Here is a 26,491-nt window from a genome sequence, read left to right on the forward strand (position 1 = left end):
TTCTCGTCAGCCCACACATGTTGATCGTGGAAATTTACAATTTGATCACATTGGAATGAAGCTTCATCCGTAAAGAGAACATTTGCACTGAAATGGGAATTGACACATTGTTGGATGAACCATTCGCAGAAATGTACACGTGGAGGCCAATCAGCTGTTGATAGTGCCTGCACACGCTGTACATGGTACGGAAAGAACTGGTTCTCCCGTATCACTCTCCATACAGTGACGTGGTCAACGTTACCTTGTACAGCAGCAACTTCTCTGACGCTGACATTAGGGTTATCGTCAACTGCACGAAGAATTGCCTCGTCCATTGCAGGTGTCCTCGTCGTTCGAGGTCTTCCCCAGTCGCGAGTCATAGGCTGGAAAGTTCCGTGCTCCCTAAGACGCAGATCAATTGCATCAAACGCCTTCCTGTCGGGACACCTTCGTTCTGGAAATCTGTCTCGATACAAACGTACCGCGCCACGGCTATTGCCCCGTGCTAATCCATACATCAAATGGGCATCTGCAAAGTCCGCATTTGTGAACATTGCACTGACTGCAAAACCACGTTCGTGATGAACACTAACCGGTTAATGCTACGTACTGATGTGCTTGATGCTAGTACTGTAGAGCAATGAGTCGCATGTCAACACAAGCACCGAAGTCAACATTACCTTCCTTCAATTGGGCCAACTGGCGGTGAATCGAGGATGTACAGTGTATACTGACGAAACTAAAATGAGCTCTAACATGGAAATTAAGCGTTTCCGAGCACATGTCCACATAACATCTTTTCTTTATCTATGTGTGAGGAATGTTTCCTGAAAGTTTGGCCGTACCTTTTTGTAACACCCTGTAGACCCATAATAAAACTGTTACATAAAAATGTTGAAATGTTCAATCTACGGTTAGCAAAGTATGGACTACGATGCAGAGTACCAATACCCATGTTAAAGATGTCAAAGGAGGCAGTACTATTCCTTTCTTCTTCGATATATTTGCAGGACTACAAGGCATGTCTTTGATCTAAATAAATCCACTGTTTGAAAATTATAACTTGATATTTAGCTCATCCTGTTCCTTTTCTTTTATAGAAACATGGTATTACCACCGCATTTTCCAACTCCTCATTCCTACCTGTGTTGGTCCCTATATTTCTAGTGGCTATTTCACAATCGGTAACAAATCCGGCTCTCGTATCGTCACGCAACGGATCGCACTGTCGACCCATCAGAGACAGAGGTGTTCAATCCACACCAGTGGCGAACCATTGATTACAGAGTTGGGATAGTGGTAATACTCAATCAGCTATATAAAGTGAATATAAAGTTAGCGGGCAAAGTACAAAATAGTTCACATCAACGTCCGAAAATGGACGCTGAGTCTGTGATATTCTAAACAGTACTGGTATATTACATTACACATTATGTGGTATAAATTTCTTATTTAATTAATGCATATCTGACAATGTCAGTGGGAATTATCACCAGTATTTATTTCACCACAAGAGTAAGTTGGTAGCTAGTTGTTGCAACAGACCGACATCTCTGACAAAAACACCTCGTCAACACTTTTCACTTATGAAGCGAGATGCCAACAAAAGCTAACTGAGCCGACATCTGTTGGCCACATAAGATCATTGGAGTGGTTGAATCGTCGTATTATCAACGGTTTAGCATCTATGTATAGTCATGATTCATTAGTGACCACTTACTTTGCCACACACCACAAGGAATGTGGTTGATGCATAATGGCTGCTAGCTTAAACTGCCAATGAATTTTACTTGTGAGGCCGCTGAAACGTTTCCTGTATGCTGAACCAGTGGCTGGTATGCAGGTCCTTGTTGCGAACTAGGTAGATGGGAACATCAGACATACAGCTTATGTTGAAGAAGAAAACCGCATCTGTCACTCATCAAGACTTATTATGTACGCCTATGTACAAACCGAAAGGTTTTAGAGCACGCAAAACCTTTTTTAAAACTCTCTGACGTATGAAACAAAACAACAACAGATGCTATCATTAAAAAATAAAATCTATCCTGTATTTCACCATGTGACAAACGAGAAAAGAAGGAGACCCCAAATAAAATATCAGCAAATCGAACGGAAACTGCGAGGGAGCTTACAAGAACATTCCACATCTACTCATTATAGCAGAACAAATTCCCCAAACCGAAGTACTAAAAGTCAAACGTAAGTGTGACAGTAATGTATCACATGTGCTAAACATTTTGCAAGAGGAAAATGAAATTGAAACGTACAAGATACAGTTTTTATAGATATGTTTTCAAGACAGGTTTTAACTTAAGTTTCCACAGGTCTCATACCTATGTAACTTCTGACAGGTTGCAAATTAAAATTACACATGGCGTGCCTGATAAAAAAATGCGGCTGAAGTTGAAAAACAAGTTCATCTAAGAGAGGAAGAGGCACGAAAAGAATCCAAAAGAAAATGCAAGGAACTGAAGGAGGACAACCATATGCTTGATCTACAAAAGATGATACCGAAATCATTTGTAACAAACTCAAAAGGCTACTATCTGTCAGAGCTATGGACATACAGCCTCAATATTCACAATATTACCAGTGGTACTGCTTATATATTTGTGGGGCATGAAGAACAGGCACATAGGGGTTGCCAGGAGAGAACATCTTGCTTGTCGAGGTATATCCACAGTCTTCCTCATACTGTAAAGCACATCTCAACTTTCAGTGAGAGGGCAGAACAAAAAAAAAAAGCCGTTTAATAATAAAATGTTGGTGTTAAATTTTAAGAACACCCAAATCAAAACTGTTTGAAAATTTCCTACCTTCTCGACATTGATAGAATGAATGTGATCACGTCTTTGGGATCATTGAAATTAAGAAAAAAAAGAACCAACGTGACTTCCCTTACCATAAGACTGGATGAATCTGGCTGCCACAAGAAGTCGAAAATGTTTTGTTATTAAGATGTCGTATGAAGACTTCACTGATCCCTAGTCAATAAACCGGTACTACTGGAGGACTGTGCCAGAGATACGAGGAATGCTGTTACTTCATTATGAAAAGAAAAACCCAATTGTTTTTTGTTACAAGACAGCATCTTTTGAAAGTATTCTGCCTCACCAGGAACTTTCAGTGAGTAAACAACGGACAGGTAAAATGCTAGCCAGCTTTATATCCTTCAACTCATTGTTGAAAAGCCAGAGCCAAAACACAAAAAAAAAGGAGGACCTCATGGACCTTCCGCAGTTTGTACCACCGATACACCGCCAATTTTATCTCCAGCCAAAGCCACGGAATGATCAATGAACCATCATTCCTTGTTACTCATGTAGGTGATGATGTCGCTGCTGACTTGGGTAACAACATCTGACACAAATGATGATTTTAATAGAATTGAAAAATGTTAGCTTCAGATTTTTTCTTTTGTAAATAAATAAGTAAAATTCGATGTAGTGCTCTACGTTTTCATATCAATTAAGCCTGTTAATTACATTACATACTATGAGCAATATCACTTTGTTTATTTTAAGTGTTAAAGAGATATACGTGCCTATTCTCCACTTTTATACATATCAAACACAAAACGGCTGCTCCCCCTACTTATTATGATTGGTAATAAAAAGCTAAGGACCCTAGTGCTCGTCTGATATGGTTGAAACGGTGAAATTCTAATTTTCACCGTTACCAAACTGTCAACTGTGACTTGAGATTTCTCGAAACTATGATTTCGTTATTTAGACCCCTTGACTTCTGTCGTCCTCATAGATTTTCTTTTGAATACGTGCTGCTCCCAGAAAGATTAGTATCTGCGTAAAATCCGATAAATGGAGAGAAGAGAATGGAATGTATGAAAAGACTGGAATGTACCATAATGAGCATCTCAATGACTCAAGGGCTAACTAATGGAGAAAATGGTGTAGGAAACAGGCATAAATAACGTGCTAATCCAAGTGATTAAAATTGAGATTCTCCAGGAGCGTGTAGGAGCTGATGTATGAGCTATAAATGGCAGAGGAATGTGACGTTTTACTGAATTACGGGTAAGAATTATTAATTACTAAGGAATACTTTTGTGGAATACCACATATAATTTTCTGATGTACAATTTCTGTTTAATAAACAACCATATATCGGACGTTGCGATCGGTTATGACTGAAAATCGGCGATTGTGAGTAAATCTAAAATTTAGGACCTCTTTTAATTCGACACACGCTGAGCTCCGTCCCAGATTTCGCTAGACTTGCCATGAGATTAGATACACTTATCACAACGCTACTAATCTCCTGACAGTCAAAAAGTAATTGAACTTTGGACTCCAGCCGATGATCGACGCTACAATAGAGCTGTGGGATAACAAAGTTATGTATGAAGCTATCATTACTGTAAATATCGTAAATAATTATGTTCACGTTTTTAACATTTAATAAATGTTGATGTATTTGTGCCAACTCGTTCACCCACAGACACAGTATTTCCCACCTGGCTGTTCCTTCCTATACTGCTCCGAATTATTTGGTATGTTTCTGAAAATCCGTTTGAATCAAATTAATTTCTAGCCCAAAAGTGTCATATTCATTTTACTGTATATTCGCGTTAAATCAAGAAAGGATCCACGCGATCTTAGAAAAGCTACGGCGGCAGAGGTTCCATCATCACTCGTTGTCTTCGTATATGACGATTCAGGAGGAGAGACTTCGTTGCAAATACCTTTGTGTGTAGAAAAACATTAACAGCAAAGTCGACGTAGTTGTGTTTGCGTAACAGGAAACAATAAGACGTTTAAAGAAATCGATGTCTTACGTCGGGAAAAATCAGAAGCATATCTGAAGGAGAAATTAACTACGCAGCTGATATATGTATTTGATGATTGAGCCAAGGAGTTTAAAAAGAGATTTCATAATTCATAACTTTCAAGATATCTTGTAACTAGCGAAATGGATCAGTAATAAACACTTCTACGGCATGCAACATATCAGTTCTACTAGCAGTAACTGTCCAAAAGCATGAAAATTTTACAGGCTTCTGGTGTTAAGCGTATGCAGAAAATTTCGTATGTACGTTATTAATGCAACTTTGTCAGCCAAAATACCGGCAATATGTCGGAGACACACCTTGAGAGCCGCCTTGGTGCCGAAGAACTTGCCGCAGTCTTCACACTTGTGTTTCCTCTGTAGGTCGGTGGCTGCAGCAGAGACTAAAGTTCGATTTTCTGGCAGTTCTTCAGGTTTCCGTAAAGTTTCTGGAATGTCTGGAGGCTGCTGCTGGCTAGGGCGAGGAGGTTGCAACGGCGGTGGCTGTGGCTGCTGGAGTTCCTGGAAGGGCGCTGGAAGCTTTGATGGTGATAGTGGGTGTGACGGTGGTGTCGGGAGCGGTGGTGATGGCGGGAGAGGCGGCATCGCGCGAGTGAGGTGGCGGATCTGATGTGGAGAAACACTAAGAGGTGGTGGAGGAGGCGGCTGATGCTGAACTGCGTCAACGCACTGGCGCTGCTGCATAGTTTGAGGTGACGTCACGGCCTTCGGCTCGCAACGTTGACCGGTACTGCTTCTGCTGCTGCTGTTGATGTTGTTGGTTTTTGGGCACATCACCTTGTCTGCAGGTCCTATGCCCATCAACCGCTTCAGGCGAAGGCTGTCCGCCTCCTGCACTGGCTGCCATGTTGGCGGTGCCCCAAAGCCTTCACCCTGCTGTACATGGAAAGTCTTACATGAGCTGCAGCACAAACAATGGACCTACTATTGAGAGAGAACGAGATTTGCAAAGATTGTTAGTCAGAAGTTGGAACATGTCACTGACAGTCGGAAAGGCTCAATTTTGAGACTGATCAGTTACAGTTACGTCTGATGGAGTAAAGGAGAAGCTATCAGTTAAATCTGGAAAGTGGGAGGTCGTGAGATCGAATCGTGACTGGACCACAGATATTTTCGGTGTGCCTTTAACCTAGCCTTCACTGCTCAGTGTGAAGATTCGCTAGGAACGACATGTGCTTCAGACTCATGCTGAACTATAGATCCCTTATGCAGAAGGATTATTAGGGCAGGTTAGGGACATGCAACTCACCGAAATGGTCTACAGTTCAACGACTTCCACCAACCCATTCAGCTACGTGAAGTTATTACGTTATTATACAATCAATATATTATAGTAGAAAGAATGCAGACCAATTTCGAGAATCTGAGAGATAGTTAACAGCCACGTGAATTCATTGCGTCATTATAACATGCAGTGAAACTGTTGTAGAACAATACAGGGGCACGTCGCATTAATGGTAAGCCAAAATGAGATCCCTTGACGTGCCTATACCAGTTGTGACCAGAGGCCTCGGAACAACAGTTGCCGCCTTGTGTTCGTTGTAGCGGATCAGAGTGGCAACGCAACTGCATTATTGGGTGACGTTACACGTGGCCGATAATAGACATACTAGAGGCTAACCACTGGCTGGAATTAAGAGTCACCTCCAGCTATCATTTGGGGGAGGAAACAGGTAATGGCCTATAGAGATGGCAACCTGCAAAGGAATGTGCTCATCTTTCTGCTTTCGCATTCTGGTTTCCATATAATGGATGGTAATGCTTACATACATAGGAATGACCAAACGGCCTGGAACACGAGGACGTCACGGCTCTTGAATAGACTTTCTGCAATAATTGTTCACATTTTGTGGTTCACTGGAGTCTGTAATATGGCAATGAAGTTCGGAGCGTAATTATATTATACCGATGATCAAACACGTCTGTTAATTTCATTATCAGTCTAGTTTGTGTCTTTACATCCGATTAAGGATCCGGAAACTTCACTGCCGTAGATCCTGTTTATGAGCTGGAATTTATTTTACATGTTTTATAAAACTAAAAGTGACAAGAAGAGACGCAATACGAAATGAACTGCTTCGAAAACAGATGGGAGTTACAAAGGATATTGTGGACAAAATTGAAAATGAACGGCTATCAAGATATGGACGTCTTAGAAAAATGCCAGAGGAAAGATGCCCTTGTAAAATATGGCGCTGGAGACCTTTACGACTAAGAAACCGAGGAAGACCCACCTTACATTGGAACGATGGAGTGAAGGTGTGCGACTCAGGACAAGGCCATTAAAGAAGAGGACTGGGAAAATAGGAGATGGAAACCTGGATGCGAGAGACGTCATATTGCGTAGAAAACTCGCAGAAAGAAGAAGATTAAACTGTATCTAATGAAGTCTGCCCCGTTTTTTCAGCGTGCACTTAAGTTTCCTTTGTACTTTCCAGCGCTCCCGACAACCGACATAAAGCAAGATGGTTACTTTTGTATCTGTCGCTCCAATAGGAGCCATTCAGATTACAATTATGTTTGATTTATCTTCACATGCTTCTCTAATCCCACGTACAGCGAAAGCTAGCTCCCCATAACGAAGTGAAGACGAAGTTACCTACGAATGGAACATAAGCATAGTAGGAAACGAATGGTGGAGAAAATCGGCATGTCAGCCCGTACAATAACGTTATTGGAAAAATCAGGAGGATATCTACGTCATGGTGCGGATATGGGGATATGAAGACAATACGGGTACCATATCGTAACGACTGCAGCTGTTCATAGACATTTAGAGGGATTTCTCAGAGAATCCCGCCTTTTTATATGCAAGACGTCCAAATAATGAAGTTCTGAGCAAAGATGATTCAATGTCAAAAAGATGTTGTTATGTAACCAAGGGCTTGAAATAAAGTGACATAAAACAAAATGAATGCATCCCAGGTGTTAAGGAAAAAAGAAAAATCCTAACAATCGCCATCCAAAAGACAGTCCGGCCTCTGAATCACCTACCTCAATTCCTGGACAGCTTTCTATTAGTTGAATGGTCACCAGTGGGTACAATGAGCGCTATTCACACTTCGAAAAACTAGAAGTTGAGTACGAAGGTTCTTCCTTACTAAGCATACAGCAGACAGCCTACAACCTTACAGTTGTGTTGTGTAGGTATGCAGAGCAGAAACGCTTCTCTAGCCAGCCGCAGGATGTGCAGTAGGAATGACTGCAGCCCTGTCCAGCCTTCCTGACGAAGAATGAGAGAGGATACCAGTAAAGTATAATCTGTATTCCCAATGGTAGATTCAAACTGTACTCAGATTTACGAATCGTTTTATATATCTCATGTGTCGCTCCGAATAATATTCCGAAAGTCGGTGAAATTAATCGTTTATGGAGTGGTAAAAAACTTATTTGCTCCAGCATTTAAATAATCCTGTAGGCTTTCCTACAAACAGAACTGTTGACTCGTTGGAGCGGAGGAATTTTCCGAGTCTTGGTTTAATTATTCATTATAACTCTCAAAATGGTAAACCAGCATAAAGCCTGGTCGAACCGTTGCTTTAAATTTCTTTGCCACGGCTTCCTCAGAGGCAGGAACGTTAGTCTGTTCCGCCCTTTTCCTGAGTTGCCGCCCATTCCAGAAACCCCAACCTCTGAACCGTGAGACCACGCCATACTTATCGGAACAAATCCCAGTTTTCGCCGTGTTTAGACGCCTTGTTCTGGTGGCGGAGGCGTAGTGTGTTGCAATGCCCTAGGTAACTGGAATGAGGAAAGAGGTCTTTTCACCCTCAGTTATTTGCCGTTCTTTTTTCGGTTCATGGCATCGAATAGGCGCAGGCGTTGTCGCCATTTATATGTCCTTGTGCCTAGTTACCATTCTTAGTAGCAGCCATGAGTCTCACAGTTCGAGCTACAGCCCTTTCACATTCGCTGTAATGCAACCGCTATTGTTTCAGTCGTGAATTCGTAGAAATACAAACCCTTGCATCTCATTCCACTATTGCGATTATGCTAATTTACTTTCGTGATGGGAATTTGTACTGCCCCTGCCTGAGCTTAAACCTCATCAATTCTCGTGGGTATAATAATTTTGACGATTTAATCTTTGTACTCTGATCAAAGAGTGGACGAGTTATCAAAACGTTTATGATGCTATTACTTGATCTTTAGATTTGTCCTGCAGTAAGAGTTTTCAGGTTGGGTCGGTATTATATGTGGATAAGTCATGGCGAGATTACTAGAGATTACCTCGAGTTGTCTTTTTTTTACGTTATATGTAAGTTTTATCAGATTTGTCAGACAGGTGGTCTGTTGAATTCCCCTTTTGCCTCCTAAAATTCTTTCATTTAGCAATCAGAAAGCCATGCTAGATGATATGGGGTCAGATGCTGATCGCAGGTGGAGCAACATTCAACTAACAGGTAACGCTGCCGGCCGAAGTGGCCGTGCGGTTAAAGGCGCTGCAGTCTGGAACCGCAAGACCACTACGGTCGCAGGTTCGAATCCTGCCTCGGGCATGGATGTTTGTGATGTCCTTAGGTTAGTTAGGTTTAACTAGTTCTAAGTCCTAGGGGACTAATGACCTCAGCAGTTGAGTCCCATAGTGCTCAGAGCCATTTGAACCATTTTTTTAACAGGTAACGCTAAACATACCCGTTACTTGGGAGCCAGGAGTCAGGCAGTTTTTCATCAGTTCTTCTGTCACTGTCACCACATTCTTTGGTCAGAACAGAGCACCATCAAAAATGTGGTGGCTATGAGAAGACCACCGTTCACGAGGTTTCTGTAATTGTAGATTTCGACTGATGAGATTTGCCAGTGTTTCTATTTACAGCCAGTATTTGAATTAGACCCTCTTGGCCGAGTGATCGCGGTGATAATAGTGATACCTGTTCCCTGCTGAATCGTACTAGGCAACCAGAATTTCATTTTCATTTCTGAGAAAGTGTGTCTTTGTTGCCAGATGCAAGGACTGAGAGACCAGGAAGATAGCTACACTGACAAGTGCGACGACCCTTCCTATCCACCCATATGTGAGGAAAGCCAGGCCTTTGCAGTTGCCAGTGCCAATAACTATTCGGGAGAGACGCTCTCCCCCCCCCCCCCCCCCCCTCCTCGCTGACCGCTGACCAAGCCGGCAGCCGCCAACAGTCAAGAGCATGCAGACCAATAGCGAGGCGACCACCATCTCTGCTACCGCAGTCTACGACGCCGACGCCGCAGTACGGCGGACGCTGCCACAACACCACAGTCGATGACACCTCCACCGCCGCCACGTCTGCCGTTGCCGCCACAGTAGACGAGTCACTACTCCCAGCTTGGGATGCTACACACAGTCCTCAACACCACCAGATGTACATAAAAATAAACGTCAAGTACCACTCCGTAAGCAGGTACTGTCAGAGCTGATGTGTGTTGAGCCAGCTGATGATAGTCATACAGTGTACAAATTGAATTTGAGACTGGATCATCATGTCAAAGACTTAAAAAGTTCCTCTTATTTGTTCGTGATTCTCCTCCAGAATCATCATGGCAAGGTTTCAGGTTGAGGTAATCGAGAATTTTCTCAGGGAAAAAGATGGCTCGTTAGCTAAAACAGTTGTTGATGTCGATAGCAAGGCTGCTGAAGTAGGTGGGCAAGTTCTTAATGTCTACAACAGTCGGTTGTCCAAGAGGCAACTTTGGAGTCGCTGAGTAGGCAGTGAGTTTGGATCACACAGTGGTTTAGCGTGATATTCAAACAATGGTTTTGATATCAGAGGGAAACGTTGGAGTACTTATGATGGGAACAGCAGAACAAGTTTCTGTACATTATGAAGTGCACGAGAAAGAATTACTAGAAAGTAACTTAGAAAATAGACGATAAGCTCGTATGTAAGGAGCTGAGTACTACGGCAGGCGTCAAATGTTGGAATTTGTTGTGTTCTCGCCTGCGAAGACATTTTCTCAGAGATTCTCCACCAGACAGGGAGACCACAGCTTGCAGCAGTAAGGAAACAGAAGGCATAGTGTTAGAACTCATATCACTCCTAATACCCTGTCTGCCTTTGTAGCTAGCGGTGAGCCGGCCACCCTGCCACTGTTATACCTGCAACAACAGCTGTCCGTAGTATTGTAAACATTGAGTGTGGGGACTGCGAGGACTGGCTCATTTACATGAACCAAAAGAGCCATTCTGCTGCCCACCGGCTCAAACATCCAATGTTCTGTGTACGGAGATATGCCACCCTTCAGTGAGAGTAGTTAACCTCATCTGCGGTATGAGCACACCCAAATAACGCTACCTAGCATATCCTTTCAACTGACTTCTTGCAGAACTTTCAGGACTGCTATGATACCAGGCAACTGAGTCCTAAACAACAAATGAATGTCTCCAGTCATCATTGGCTTTTAAAGTGGACTTTCGGTGTGGCAAATCACAGGGTGGTACTGCCCTGACTTTACTTATAGAGCTGCGAATTCCCTGCCCAGCACTGGAACCATGCCAGTTGGCATATACTTAGACACTCGCTGTAGACCAAGTCCGTGTGGGGCAGTTTTGTGTGAATTCTTATTATCCGTAATGATTATCAGGAAGTCACCTAGACCCATCCATGGAAGCCGAGGAGTTGATACCACTGAAATATTTGTTCATACTCGAGTGGGCGAGAAGACAACTATTAAACGACATCCATCGTGAGACACGACAATCTTGAAAAGTACTGGCCCTGGTAGATGACTTCTAGGAGGAAGGAAACTGTCACCACGCCAGCATCGGTGATCAGAAACGCGGTGGAAGTAAACCACAACACTGTGGGAACGTTAAGGGCAGCTATGGGCAAACGACTAATCTAATTTGGAGAAATATAGGAGGGTACTAGCAGCAGAATCCACAAGGAGATAGGAATGTGCTATCTCGCCAAATGGAAGCACGATGGGGAGGAAGTGCAAGTGAAGTCACTGGTAGCGTGATCCTCCACAAAACGTAAGAGATATGTTCCCCATACGGAGCCAGTTACAATAGCCATAACCACCACCGCAACCATTTGCCGAACAATTGTTTACCATGCAGCTGCAACCCAGTTCAGCGGTACTTTCGTAAGGTAGACAAACTCGCCAGAATTCACCGTTCGGAAAAGCCCACTATATGATCTGAATACGTACCACAATTTCAGGAAATAATAAATAAAAGGTTTCGCAACACGACTGGCTACTCGCCGACAGAACTGCTGTTGCATGACGCAGTATTGATGCCATTTAAGATAGCATCACAACTATCCTCTCGACCAGTCGTTGCATGCGCTGAGAAGGATTAGGAGAAAATGAGTTTTAAGAAAGGAACGACACGACATCAGTGCGAAAACGCCCTTAATAAAGAAAGGGGACCTGATGTTGGTTCGCATCCACCTTAGGTTAAATGTAGTAGACAAAAAGATATCAAAGTAATTCATGTTACATGATGACCGTTTCAAAGTGAAAAATGGTCCTGGGAGACCAATGTGGTAGTAAAAATTGAAGCGAATTTCGGAAAAGGAATCCAAAATATCCCAAATATAAAGCATTTTTCCCATTAAATCCTTCCCAGTTTCTTTGTGTCTTATGTTCTTGTAATGTCATTAAGAGTCTGTATTATGCTAACTGGAATGAGCTTCGACGGTTTTAGCCGATGACTAATACTGAAAGGGAGAGAATTATTTGTTTTATTCTATAGTGCAAGAGCAAAAATGTTATTTTTTGTCATTAGTTTGTGATGTGTACTCGTATTTGTGTATCGGTTTGCTATATGTATTTGTGTATCTCTACATTTGTTGAGATTACATCTTATATTTGGTATGTCCGGTCCGGGAACCTAAGGAAAAGTGTGTGTAGGGAGGAAATCCAGACGATAGAGGAGCGTCAATTCTAGCGGAGGGTGAAAAGTTGTCAGTGAGGAAACATGTGGCTGGTAGTGTGGTTATACGTTCACACATGGGAGAGAACAGTGACACGTGCCGAGACCAGGCAGAAAATATCCCTCTTGTGGCAGGGGGCAGTCTGAAGGCGTCTGCGAGGCACAGGGCGTAACCCAAGCAACAGTCGGACTGACTGATAGAGCTAGGATGCTGAAACTCATATCCTTTGATCAGAAATTTTCCAAAGTTGGTTCCCTTGTCATATAGACGACAATCAAAACGCACATACCATAACACTACACTCGCCTCTGTAAGCTGAACCGCTTGAGAGACGAATCTGTTGAACAGCACGACTCAGGAAATGGATATGAAACGGGTACTGCAGAGCCATGCTACGCGTACAAACCGACGTAGAATCGGGTCAGGAATATTATGTTATGTGATTCGAGGTAATTGTTTAAAACAGGGGATTCAAGGCCGCATTAAAAACCGAACAGCCGATCATTAGCGTCGATAGCTGCCTTAGATCCATTCAACGACTCTTAACGTTTGGCACAGTTAAAATAAAAGCATTGTCGAGGAAAGACTACTGGAACAGGGAAGAAATGACCAGTAGAGGTGCATGGTACCCTAACCGTATGGTGGTTTGCAGAGTATCTGTGTAGAGGTAGATTTAGATGTTGAATATGCGGTATTCGGCTTATTTTCCTGTATGATTACGACTAACATAGAAATTAAGGAATGGGGACTCCCTCGCCAACACAAAGAGTAAAAGGAAAGAGACAATCTTAAGTTCAGAAATAAATTGGTTTTGTGCCGTTTAAGCATGAAGTGGACTTAAAAGAGAAAAAGAGACTATATGTACGATTGTTTTCGTGAACTGAAGTCCTCAGGGCAAGGTGCTCTAGACAGGATGAGTGGTGCCACTAATGTAGAATGGCAACCACCTGAATGTAAATAAATGTTTTGTTTCGTTGTGTTGTATTAAATGTTAAGGTAACAGTCTAACGTTAATATTTGTGTTTTGGGTCTTAAGGAGCATGTAGCTGAAATCCTGGGGAGATGTTCGCGCATAGCTGAGCCAACAGATTTGTACGACACCAACATATGCCGAGAGGCCGACAGTATTGTATACCTCGAGGTAGAGGTAATATCATTGCTATTCCATTGCTGGAGCGATGGCAGCTGGTTGTTTTGCGGTAACTCCTCAAGCCCCAGGTTAATTATAAACAGCACGTTCAGACAATTGGAACATTTTTCAGCGTACAGGTCTGCCAAACACGCACCTGACACCACAATGCTTGCCCCATTGCCCGGCTCGAGGGTCAACCCCTCCGCAACTGACTCACCTCGACGCTAATCCGCCCATAAGTGAAGAAACTCAGAGTAAAGGTTAGAAATGGAAAATGTACTGGACAGAGCCAGTGCTAGTGATGTGTATGGTTATCGGTGGCAGCTAAAGTGATTTGGTGAATCTAATATTACGAAAATGGACGAAGAAAAGTCTCCAATCAGCGTGCGATAACTGTAGCTAAACGCGTTTCAGTGAAAATTTCTGAAGTCAGTAACGGCTCGTAACCACAATTTCGCTATTATCTCGCAAACGACTCGTTTCCGGACCCATGTCTGCTGGAAAATTTCTGCTTCTGTTATCCCTTACATTCACCCTTGTCAGTTTTCCCTATTAATTATAGTATATTACGTATTTATATACGTGAATTTTATAGATTTCATGTCCTTTTTTAGTAAGGCTACGCTATATTTTGCGATATGAAATGGAATGATCACATGGGCTCGTTCGTAGGTCAGTCAAATAGGAGACATACGGTGGTTGATACAAATGCAGTCAGATAGGTGATAATCGCACGGGAAGCCAAGCGTGTTGACACGAGGGTTTCCGCGCAGGGGAGGCATGACGGCTCCGGTTCGAATCCGCCCGGCGGAATAACGACAACGGATCGGTGTGCTGTACAGCCTTGACGATGTTTTTAGGTGATTCCCCACATCCCATTATGTGAATATGGGGATGATTGCCATTTTTCGCCTCAGATACACGCCACGAAACTACGCGCAGACATATTGTCCTGGAAGTAAAGTGGGGGGGGGGGAGGGGGGCACTGGAGTGATGACTTCCGATGTTTCGTCCCCTTAAACAATAACTCAGCATCAAGATCAGGATGTGTGGGAGATAAATTCCTTCTGCACTCTATCTTACGGTGTTGCTCAAGTGTCTGCGGCCGTATCAAATTCGATTAAAAGTGGATACTGATTGTAGACAAAGAAAGGGGGCAATGATAGTAACATTTTGTTTGACTCACAGGATAGCATCAGGGAAATGTAAAAAGCAACTGAAGATAAACACAAATTATCCCGCTGAAGCTTATTTATAAAATTTTGAGAATGAGTATTAAGTGATGAATACAGATATAAACTTAAGCCATCTACGTTCTGCTGTGGACAGTGAATAGAAGGCTATACTCATTACAGTATGCACAGGGCCATTCAAGGAATCATTTCTCTCACCCTTTATACGCAATTACACTGGGAACAAAACACGTGGTACCATCCTAAGGACCCTCTGCCATGAACCTCACCTTACTGATTTGTGAAACTAATCAATCAAGCAATCAGCGTTGGTGTAGCATCGTGTTCTGTATGATTTTCTGTTAGCCCTCCTGGGTGCCTTTACTTATTTTTACCACTCAGATTCGTGTATGTTACATGGGATTCTTACATGCGCTGTTACTTGTTGCGTCTACGTGTTCCTAAAGTATAAACAGGGTGACTGCTTGGTAATGTTGGAAAATATTTTCGCAGACTTACAGTGATGATGAAGAAGCGTAAGCTAAGTGTCCCTGATCCAGAAACCGCCGAATCGAAAGTCGTTCTGAGAGCTCTGGCGGTGGAACACTTCTGTTGCAGGCTCTTTACTTTCCATATTTAAGGAGTAAGAAAATATTTTCTACTAAACACGGGATTAAAATGCGTACCTTCAGGGCAATGAGCGCTTGTTTAGTATAAGAGATAAGTTTCACACAGCAAAGATGAACAAGTACTCATAATTCTAAGATATGTACTTCAGAGCCCATATTTACTGCACATTTTTTCTGACTATAGTCCATACTATTTCCTCTCAGTATGTATAAAACGGAGAGCTTGCAGTAGAAAAAAATGGTTCAAATGGCTCTAAGCACTATGGGACTTAACATATGAGGTCATCAGTCCCGACTTAGAACTACTTTAACCTAACTAACCTAATGACATCACACACATCCATTCCCGAGGCAGGATTCGAACCTGCGACCGTAGCAGCAGCACGGTTCCGGACGCAGTAGAATCGGTCCTCTCTCATAGGTAACAGAACGATTTTCGCTTATAAATTTTTACTTGGTCGTTTCCGAAACAGGGTCCCTTACCTCAGATTGACACATATTCCCGTCTCTATCATCCCTGAAAGTTTGTAACATCGTCACGGAGTCACCCCGTAAGTCTGAATAACGCAAGGTAAAGAATTAACTGAGGCTCGGCAAAATACGTGAATGCGAAGCAGTAGGTATATGACAAGTTCCGACAACCGACTAGAGAAGTTTAAGGGCCAGCCGTTGTGGCCGAGCGGTTCTAGGCGCTACAGTCTGGAACTGGGCAATCGCTACGGTCGCAGGTTCGAATCCTGCCTCGGGCATGTATGTGTGTGATGTCCTTAGGTTAGTTAGGTTTAAGTAGTTCTAAGTTCTAGGGGACTGATGACCGTAGCAGTCAAGTCCCATAGCGCTCAGAGCCATTTGAACCATTTTTTGAAAAGTTTAAGATAGGTAATCAACACCTAGCGAATGTGGAAAATTTGGAAAATTTCGAGATGTAATACGACCACAAAAGAAATTGCAAATAGTGTTCAGAAGGGCCGATGTTTCTGGCAAATTCCTGTACTGTTTCTATGGGATCCAACGGTGCCAAGAAAATCAAAATCAGTGGTGTAAAAGAGATACTTCAAAACCAGTCGTAGTACACGTTATAAGAGCATGCTCCCTTACTAAGGTTCTCATCGCAACTACAAGCATCGGTGATGATCTTGAGGTCCATTATACAGAAAACGAAACTGGGCAAATTATGAGGCGAGAGAGAGAGAGAGCACTAGAGCAAGTGAGAATATCTGGACTGAAGTGCTTTGGGCACACGTTAAGGATGGAACGAACGACGAGAGCTCTAGTAAATCTGAGCAGAGAGTGTGAAGGGATTCGACGGGTGGGAACGAAGAATACACTGCATGGTGCTAGAAGACTGTTGACTAGGGATTATGAAGCATCCTCACTATCTGTACAGGTAAAAAGGAAAAATAGTTGCAGTTTGGAATATCTAGCAAATAACACAGGCGGGGCGGACACACATTTCAGGATTAGAACACTCGATTATTCCGCATTGTACTATGTTTTGTAAGCTGCTGACGACTAGAGTATCAGAAAAGTGCTCATACTGAAGCAGTCATTAGGCAACAACAAATGCTCAAGTCCGATTATCGGTTGAAGTAACACCTTTCACTTAATCACGTTAAAGTTTCTCGAAGACGTGCAGCCAATGAACTGCTCACCCGGCAAACGTAGCTCCCTCAGTAACGATGGAACACATGATCCAAACTTTCTCCAGGTACATGTGCTACTTCTTCCTCTCTCAGCACTAAAAACGACCATTACAACGTTCAACAACACTCCAAAAACTTCCTTAAGACAAGGCCTAGAGCGTCCAACGTCATTATATACCCTGTTACTTGGTACGTGTTCCGCACACTAAGCAGTAATCAAGGATGTATCATTCGAGTGTTTTGTAAGCAATCTCCTTCTAGACTGATTTCAGTTACCAAGCATTCTACCAATGAAAGGCAGTCTGCCAACTGCTTTACCTACAGCTATGCCTTCGTCATCGTCCCTGTTACTCCAAGGTTTATGTGTTAGTTAATCGATTCGAATTGTGAATCGTGGATACTGCAGGCATTTCCGTTTTGTGAAGTACGAAATTTTACAAGTCTGGACATTAAAGCAAGTTGCTAATCATCGCAACACATTGAAATCTTATCAAGAACCGACTGAATATTTTTGTATTACTTCAGTCTAAATAACTGCATCATGTGCAGAAAGTTTCAAGCTACTATTAACAGTGTCTGCAAGATCATTAATAGCGTGAACAGCAAGGCTTCCAACACACTTCCCTGGGGCACATTTCAAGCTTCTTCTCTAACTGTCGGTGGCTCTCCATCCAAGATAACGTGTTGCGTCCTCCCTGTCAAGAAATCCTCAAACCATCCGCGAATTGCGCTAGAGATCTCATGCGATCGTACTTTAAACATAGGTGTGGTACTGTGTCAAATGCCTTTCGGAAACCGATAAATGTTGAAATAACGTGATAGCCTTGCTCCATGCATTTCATGATGTAATGTGAGATGAAATTTTCCGAATTCACACTGGATGACATGAGAGAAGTCACTCTGTTAGAAATACCTCAAAGTATTTGTGCTCAAAAACGTACAACTAATTTAAGTTGAAGATATATGGGCGTTAGTTTTGTGGATTACGTCTGCTACCCTTCTCGTACGTGCGTGCTTTCTTCCAGCAACTGTGCACAGCTTTCTGTTCGAGGGATCTAAAGCAGATTATGGTTATGAGACCAACTTAACCTCACATACGGTATAGAATCTGATAGAAATTCCATGTGATCCTGCAGTTTTGTTCAGTTTTTGTGTTTCTCAGCAACACCGATGCCAATAATTATTTCGCTAATTTTTACACTGGAGTGAGAATTAAACTGGGTAATTACTCATGGACTGTAATGCCTCAAGTGAATGGTCAACAACCACCGTATATTTAAGTAACTGTCCATCTTCATGATCCTCTCGAGAGCTAAATGCTACTCGGGTAACACAGCAGTTGTAAAGTGCACACGAGGCTCTTGTTTTAGGCTAAACGGTAATTTGAGGTGCTCTGATGAACACTCTCCAGCCGACACGCAGCAGTTGAAGTCAGATGGTGTTCAGAAAAAAGAAACATCGACTGTCAAAGTTTTATCAGTAAACAGTCGAAGCATTCGTAGTAAAATTACTGAATTTACTGCCCTCGAGGAAAGTTCTCGCTCTCATATCATTCTTGGGACAGCGAGCTGGTTGAAACCCGAGGTGGAAAGCTCCGAGATATTTAGCGAATCAAAGATATATCGGACAGGCAGATTAGAGGCCATACGATGGAGAGTGTTCATTGCAGTTGAGGAAAATATTGTCTCTACTGAGGTGCGAGTTGAAAGTGACAGTGAAGTTATCTGGTCGCGTAGAACAGGTGTATGTGAAATTAAGTTAATTGTTGGATACCCTTATCGGCCACTCGATTCCGCTGTGACAGTTCTACTGTCTTTCAAAGAAAGTCTACGGTTAGTAGCGCGTAAATACCAGATCATGCAATACTAGTTTGAGGTGACTTTAACCTACCGAGTATAGATTGGGATGCCTATGAATTCATTGCCGGGGGTACAGGCAAACGGTCATGTGAAACACTTTCAACGTGTTTTCTGAAAACTGATCATACAATGTAAACTTTCACGGCCGGTATTGTCTTCACTTAAAACTTCCGGGCTGATAGGCCGTGGTCGAAGTATAAAACTGTCTCCTAACGTTTCGTCTCCGACTGCGGGAGACATCTTCGGAGCAGTTCGCCGCTTTACCTCCGAAGATATCTCCCGCAGTCGGAGACGAAACGTTAGGAGACAGTTTTATACTTCGACCACGGCCTATCAGCCCGGAAGTTTTAAGTGTTTCTGAAAACTGTTTTGATCAGCTGGCCCGGCAGTCCACACGCTATAGAAAAATCTCAGACACTGTAGCCACAAATGGGCTGAACCTTATCGACAATGTAATTATAGGAATGGGGATTAGCGGTCATGATTTCATTATAGCAACTATGACAACGAAAGCGAATAAATCGGAGAAGGATGCTAGGAGAGTGTTTCTGCTAGAAAGAGCAGATAATTAGTTGTTAGCATCTCACTTAGACAGTGACATGACATCACACAGTTTCAGCAAGATAGATGTAGAGGAATTATGGGCAGAGTTTAAGCAGACTGTAAATCGTGGTCTGGAGAGCTGTGTGCCTAATAAGTGGATAAAGGATGGAAAAGATCCACCAGGGTTTAAAACCGAAATTCGGAAGATGATCAGGAAGCAGAGGTTGTTGCAGTATCGGTTCAAGAGAGGACGCACATATTACAAGTGGAAATTAGCACAAATTCGTGCATCTCTCAAATGATCTTTGCGCGAAGCATACAACAACTACCACCGTCCAGCCTTAGCAGAAGATCTGGCAGGAAACTCAAGAAAATTTTGGTCCTATGTAAGATCGCTAAGCGATTCTAAGGCTGCCATTCAGTCCTTGTTGACAAGTATGACATGGCAGTTAAAGATAGAAAAAAGTTTTAAATTTCAGGTTCAATAAATCGTTCACACAGGAGAATCGTGCAAACGTACTGTCTTTTGACCTTAGGACAGACTTCTGTATGGACTCCATAGTAATATGCATCCTTGGTGTAGAGAAACAACTGAAAGATTTGAAAGTAAATAAATCACCAGGTCCAGATGGAATCAGAATTCGGTTTAACAGAGAGTACTCTTCGGCATTGGCAACTTACCTAGCCTGCATTTATCATGAATACCTCGCCCACCACAAACTCCAAACTGACTGCAAAAAGGCACAAGTTATCCAGTATATAAGAAGGGTAAAAGAACGGTCCCGCAAAAATGCAGACCAATATCCCTAACTTCGGTTTGCTGCAGAATCCTTGAAAAATGTTGTCAGTTCGAATGTACTACTCTTTCTTGAGACTGAGAAGCTTATGTCCACGAATCGCCATGGTCTTAGGAAGCCTCACTCCTATGAAAGCTTTCCTTTTTTCACGTGATATACTGTGAACTACGGATGAAGAGCAACAAGCAGATTCCATATTTCTAGATTTTCGGAAAGCATTTGACATGGGACCCATTGCAGGCTGTTAACGAAGGTATGAGCATATGGGATAAATTCTCAGTTATGTAAGTGGATCAAAGACTTCTTAAGTAATAAAACCCAATATGTTGTCCTTGACGGCTAGCGTTATTCAGAGACAAGGGTAATAGTGGGACAAAGCTGGTATTGCCCAACTTTGTTAGTGTAGATTGCATACATTCAGGATCAAACTTTATTGACTTACACCCCCCACACCTCCACTTAACTTGTTTTTCTGTTAACTGATTTATGACCCACTAGGTTTGGTTTATGACCCTCTACGCATGATATGTCCTCCTATGTCTCTGGAAACCTCCAACCTTCTCCTTCCTCTCGCTGATACATTACACTTTCTGCCCTCAGTTATTCATATAGATCATTCCCACTCTACAAATTTGATTGACTAATTAATTAAATTTATGAAATAATTAAACCCTCCCCTTCTGGAATATAATCCACCCACACTCTCTCACCCCCCGCCCACACCAGAATTTCGCAGGTCTCAAATTTTCGCAGGTCTCAAATATCAAAGCTACTCAACGCGGTTTGGGGAACACACGAGGCGGCTGGTGTGTGGTGTGGGCCTGGGGATGGCACATGCTTCACAATCGAAAGATTTTTAACCGTGTAATTATGTGTGGTGAAAGTTTCATATTGGTGTTTCTTCTGTGATCAGATTAATTAAATCTTCTTCTAATTCTGCATCTTCCAAAACAACAGAGAATGATGAGCAATAGAGATCCAACACCTGCAAACTGTATTTTATAAATAAACAATATGGCGTTTGCTATGTAACCGAATTTCCTAAACTATAACTTGTTACAGTGGTAGGGGGCTATTTGACTTGGGCCTCAGACTGGTATCAGCGAGAGGTAGGGGGGAGAGTTGGCATCCAGAGGGGTAGGTGGAGGAGGAGGGAGAGGGGGAGGGTTGGGGGTTTCTCAAGAGGACAGATTATCCCTAGAGGACCATAAATCAACCCCAGGGGGTCATAAATTTATTAACAGAACAAAAGGTTAAGGGAAGGGGGAGAGAGTCATAAATGAAACCAATCTGCCCCTGAAAGTATACAACCTGCACTAACAAAGAGAGATGATAATGCCTTTGTCCCACTATTAAGGATGTCATCAGGTATGCTCCAGGATAGTGTGATAAGACCATTGTTGTTCCCCATATACATAAATAATTTGACAGACAGGGAATTTGGCAGACAGGGTGGGCAGCAATCTCTGGTAGTTCGCCAATGATGCCTTCATGTTCAGTAAGGTGTTAGATCAGTGACTAAGGTGACCAAGGTTCTACAAGGACTTCAGCGCCAACTAATAAGAAAACAAGTAAGTATACTTGGCAGTCCTATGGTGTAGATCTAAAAAGTGGCAGCCTAGCTTGTCACAGAACCACTGAAGTCTTCAATTCGAATGAGACCACGATGAATTTGGTGAGAATGCTGCAAAAAATTTAGAACTTCGTTGAAACTCTGTGAACAAAGCTGATAGTTTCAATAGTGGCACTGAGTCATTACTTATGCAGAGGCAATATGGATATGCAACCACTCACATGACATCAAGAAAGATATCATGCAACATTGCGAGATTTGTTGCCCTTCACTTCCTACCACATCTATGACATCATAGGTCAATTCTGCTATGTGTAAAATGGAGGAAAATTCAAAATACGGTGGCAAATAGAAAAACAGCCTAATTGTGCTAAGAGTAAAATGCCAAGAATTGAAGTCCAAGATTGCCTTATGTATGATGGTGGACATAGGCCACTTGTCCTACTGTTTTCTCCATCCCAATGTTATTATATTTCTAGTAGTTCAACATGGCGGCCAATGAAGTCAGACCAAGGGATACCAGTGCAACTTGCATGGTTGCTAGGTCACCTAGGCAAAGTATAGTATCCAAGATGACGAACTAAAAAAGACACTTGTTCTAGCAAGTTTTCCCAGGCCCCATGGTATCAGAAACTAGGATGTCGACTTGAGGATACTGGTATAGGGTGCATGGTTCCCAGGTCACTTGTGTTAAATACAGAATCCAAATGGCGATTGAGGATAGGTGTTTGCCTTACTGGAGTCTCCCCAACCCTACTGCATCATAATCCAAAATAGTCATTCTTTGATTCCTTGTCCAGCCTGCATGACTGCCAGATCAACTGTACTAAGAATAGTATCCAAGGTGGCGTTCCTGGGGATACTGGTGCAGCCTATATGATTTTCGGATTGCATGTATCCTAAGGACAGCATCAATAAACTAAGCTGAATGTAACGGGGAATTTCTAAAACACCCTTGCCCTAAGCTTAAATCACTGTGTCATAACATTTCTTCATCATTTAAACAATTTTCTACATCCTAATTGCGTACCCAATTGTGTTTTTAAAACAGTTGACAAAGTTTAGAATCAGAAGAGATTACTTGCTCTAAGTTTGTAAGTGTGTGCTGTTGAAACATTTAAAGTAGGATAGTTTGTGAACAACTGCATCTTTATTTAAACAACTCTAGGACAGCCTGTTCCACAGCGATGAAGTGTTCCAGCCTCTGCGTGGGCACAGAACGAGGAAAGAGGTGACCAAGATGTGAATGACACGTGGTTCTGCACTACACCATGTAGTTTAGATACCATATCCAGAGAATAACGTCACGTTGTACTATATTATCCAGGTGCTGCGGTACTGTGCTCCTGGCTACTCTTGTCCTGTAGTAAACATTACAGTTACTACTGTGCCATACTATCAATTCCAGGTGCTGAAGTGCCATACTTTCTCCTAAATAAGAGTGGCACTCACGACAGAGTTGTCTACTGCTTCTCTTCTACAATTTCCTTGCATTGCCACATGTACGCTAGTTTCTTGAGCTGTCGCATACTTGCAGTTTGTGCATGTAGTTTGTGATTACCAGTCTCACAGGGCTACTGTAACGTTATGGTAGTTCAAAGTGTCACCATGTCCTGTCCTAATGCGCCCAACACGTTTGGTCTTCTTGGGAGTAGGACAAGTCCAACTAATAAACACCTTGTTTTGTGATTATTGTTGGTGAACTAGGACAATCTTCTTATTGACACAGGCAGCATGAATTACACTGAAAATATCACAATCCTTAGCAAGAAGAATTTAAATTTGATTTCACCCATTACAAAAGCCTTTATTGACACTATTATGGTGGTTAGAATCAACAATCAAAAGGACTATCACCATGACCATTAAATATATATATATATATATATATATATATATATATATATATATATATATATATATATATATTAAATATATATAAATAAATATATTGCATAATATGTAGAAGGACAGCATGCCTCAAATCGTCTAAACCTCACATTATTACATGCATATGCAGGAATGCCTTGCCTGAGGGTTTTTTGAAGCTCTTGAAAATCTATCTCCTTAATTATTCCATAATATGTCTTCCTCGAACCATGTCAAGGAATGAAATGATTTCATTCGAATGATCAGTATCCCTGGCAGTGGTCAATGCTGTAAGCAGTTGTAATCATCGAACTATTTGTTTTGATTTTTATTTATTTTATATTTATTTCCGTATTTCACACCGTTTGGGCTTCATATTCCTACACTGGGTTCATCCACACAACAGTCATACATAATATTTCACTACACATTCCTATATTTTTTGGTAAACACTTGTCATGTCTTGAAACTTCAAGAGTATTGGACTCAGTAGAACCGGTGTTGTTTCAAACTCGCCTCATATTTTACCACACACTTGGTTAAAAATATTCAGTTGTTCCTAAAAAGCCTTGAATGCTTCAGTTACATCATCATAGGATTATCATCCTCTTCTTCTTGTCCTAACATTTCCATTTAATGCTTTCATAAAAAACATTGTGTTCTTGGGCTCTAACACCTTCATCTTCTTCATATTTGTCTGTCTGTCTTCTCCTTCTTCTTGTTCTTCCTCTTCTCCTTCTTCTCCTACATGAATAGCTGTCCTTCATAAATACAATACTGGAGAGGTTAGGGAATGAGGTTAAGTGCTCATCTTCAACGTACCCTTTCTGCAGCAACAACTCTATCCCGCAGATATTTCGTTGAAGTTTCAACAAAACCTGAGGAGTTTCTACGTAAATTTTAGGGAAAGTTAGGATAATTTTTCGACAGAACTGTTATAAAGTCACGGAATTTATTCGGTACTTATTATCTGACTTACTCAGTAAAGAATCGTTAATACTTGCTTCACCACTTCCCTATTTGTTACGCTGAATATTATGCCTCTATCTGCTTTCTTTTTTTAATTTCCCTTGTTCCGTTCTCTAAGAAAATACGTAACAAGAAACAACATGTGACGCTAGTGAGTTGTTACACTGTGACAGCCTGCAAACGAATGTAACAAATTGTCCAGGTATTGCCCTTTTGATAGTCTATTACAGTGAAGCATGAAACGAAACTGAATGAAATTTTCCTGTATGTTACTGTTATTGCAGTAATATTGTAACAAATTACCCATGTCACAGCAAACGTGTAACAAACTGCCGAGCATTACACTAAAAGCTGTAACAAAATACCACAAGGTTACAATAAAATTCAAGTAAATGTAACTCTCAACGTTACAATGATTGCGGGAACAAACTGTAACAGAATACCCTATACTACAACGAAACTGAAACAAATGCCTCTGTTACAGCTTGTAACAATATCCCCAAACTACAACAAAAATTGGAGCAAAGTATTTCATGTTGCAGCAAAATTTGTAACGGATCATTTATGATGACCGTTCTTTTAATCCTCATTCAAATCATTTCGACAGAAGAAGGATTTAAACAGTATTGTTGGCAGCGAGGTGAGGCCACAACTATGAGAATTATCTGCGGTAATGTATGTGTAAAAATCTTATAGCAGGGAATACTGTAACAACATACGAGGCCAAGATTTGTTACCAGTTTATACTGACTACAACCTTAATCTAACTGACTATAACCTTAATCAAAGTTACATAAGGAGATCAGTGGCATATAAAACTATTATTATTTGCCGAACATATGCAAGGCATCTTGCAGCTATCGTTTTCTATGTGGTTGGTAGATTGCAGGTACTGAAGATATATAACTAATGTGTTTCAGTGTCATTAATAGATTTGGAGTTTAATCTGCTGAACAGCTTTAGATACGCAAGAAAAAATAGTTACAATCAGTGAAAAACATTTACCCTTGGGAAATTAACAAATAACGAATTTAACGTTTTACATCGTTTGCTGGTACAAATTTGTATCTACCATAGAGTCAGATAATTTAAAAGTGCCATTAATCTAATGAATATTGTGCTTCTAAGAAGATATGAATATTAGGCCTCTACTGGGGAATTTCTCGCCTGACACAAAAACTTTAAAAATTTAAGAAGCGCTCTGGATCGGGAGTATGAATTCAGACAGTATATGAACATTTAATATTAACCCCCAAAGGGCAGAACACCAAATTCGTGATATTTCTACAGAATAGTTCTCGTAATTACTTAAATCCAGGATAAACTATTATAGCCATCTAGCCATGTAGGTCGTCAGTGCTGCAGATGCTCAATCAACTATGTGGAACACTGTGGGTGCTGTTCTGCACACATCTATGTGGAATTGCAGTTCAGCTCATCCCTCAACATATCTGCTCTTGTCCTTAGCGAGTCTGAAGTGGGCAGCACGGTACTTCGTGCTGCCATGTGCGATATGGTTGCTGAAATCACAGAGTGGGCTGTGATCATATTTGCCTATTTGCCTTGTAGTGGCAGTCGAAGCGAGTTCGGACTGTATACATTGAGATCAGTCCCTACAAGGGAGGGATCGAGTACTGTTTATCAACCTCACCAGGGAGTCA

General features: G+C 41.8%; 1 protein-coding gene across 1 annotated transcript in view; it reads right to left on the reverse strand.

The window, feature by feature from the left end:
• LOC126199431 (zinc finger protein 628-like) overlaps window positions 1-26,491 on the reverse strand; it is a 197,915-nt gene that overhangs the window by 48,038 nt on the left and 123,386 nt on the right. Inside the window, exon 4 of the mRNA XM_049936348.1 lies at window positions 5,092-5,667. Coding sequence (XP_049792305.1) covers window positions 5,092-5,667 — 576 coding nt within the window. The remainder of the gene's footprint in view (window positions 1-5,091; window positions 5,668-26,491) is intronic.

Source organism: Schistocerca nitens, chromosome 8 (genome assembly GCF_023898315.1).
Source record: "Schistocerca nitens isolate TAMUIC-IGC-003100 chromosome 8, iqSchNite1.1, whole genome shotgun sequence".
NCBI lineage: Eukaryota > Metazoa > Arthropoda > Insecta > Orthoptera > Acrididae > Schistocerca > Schistocerca nitens.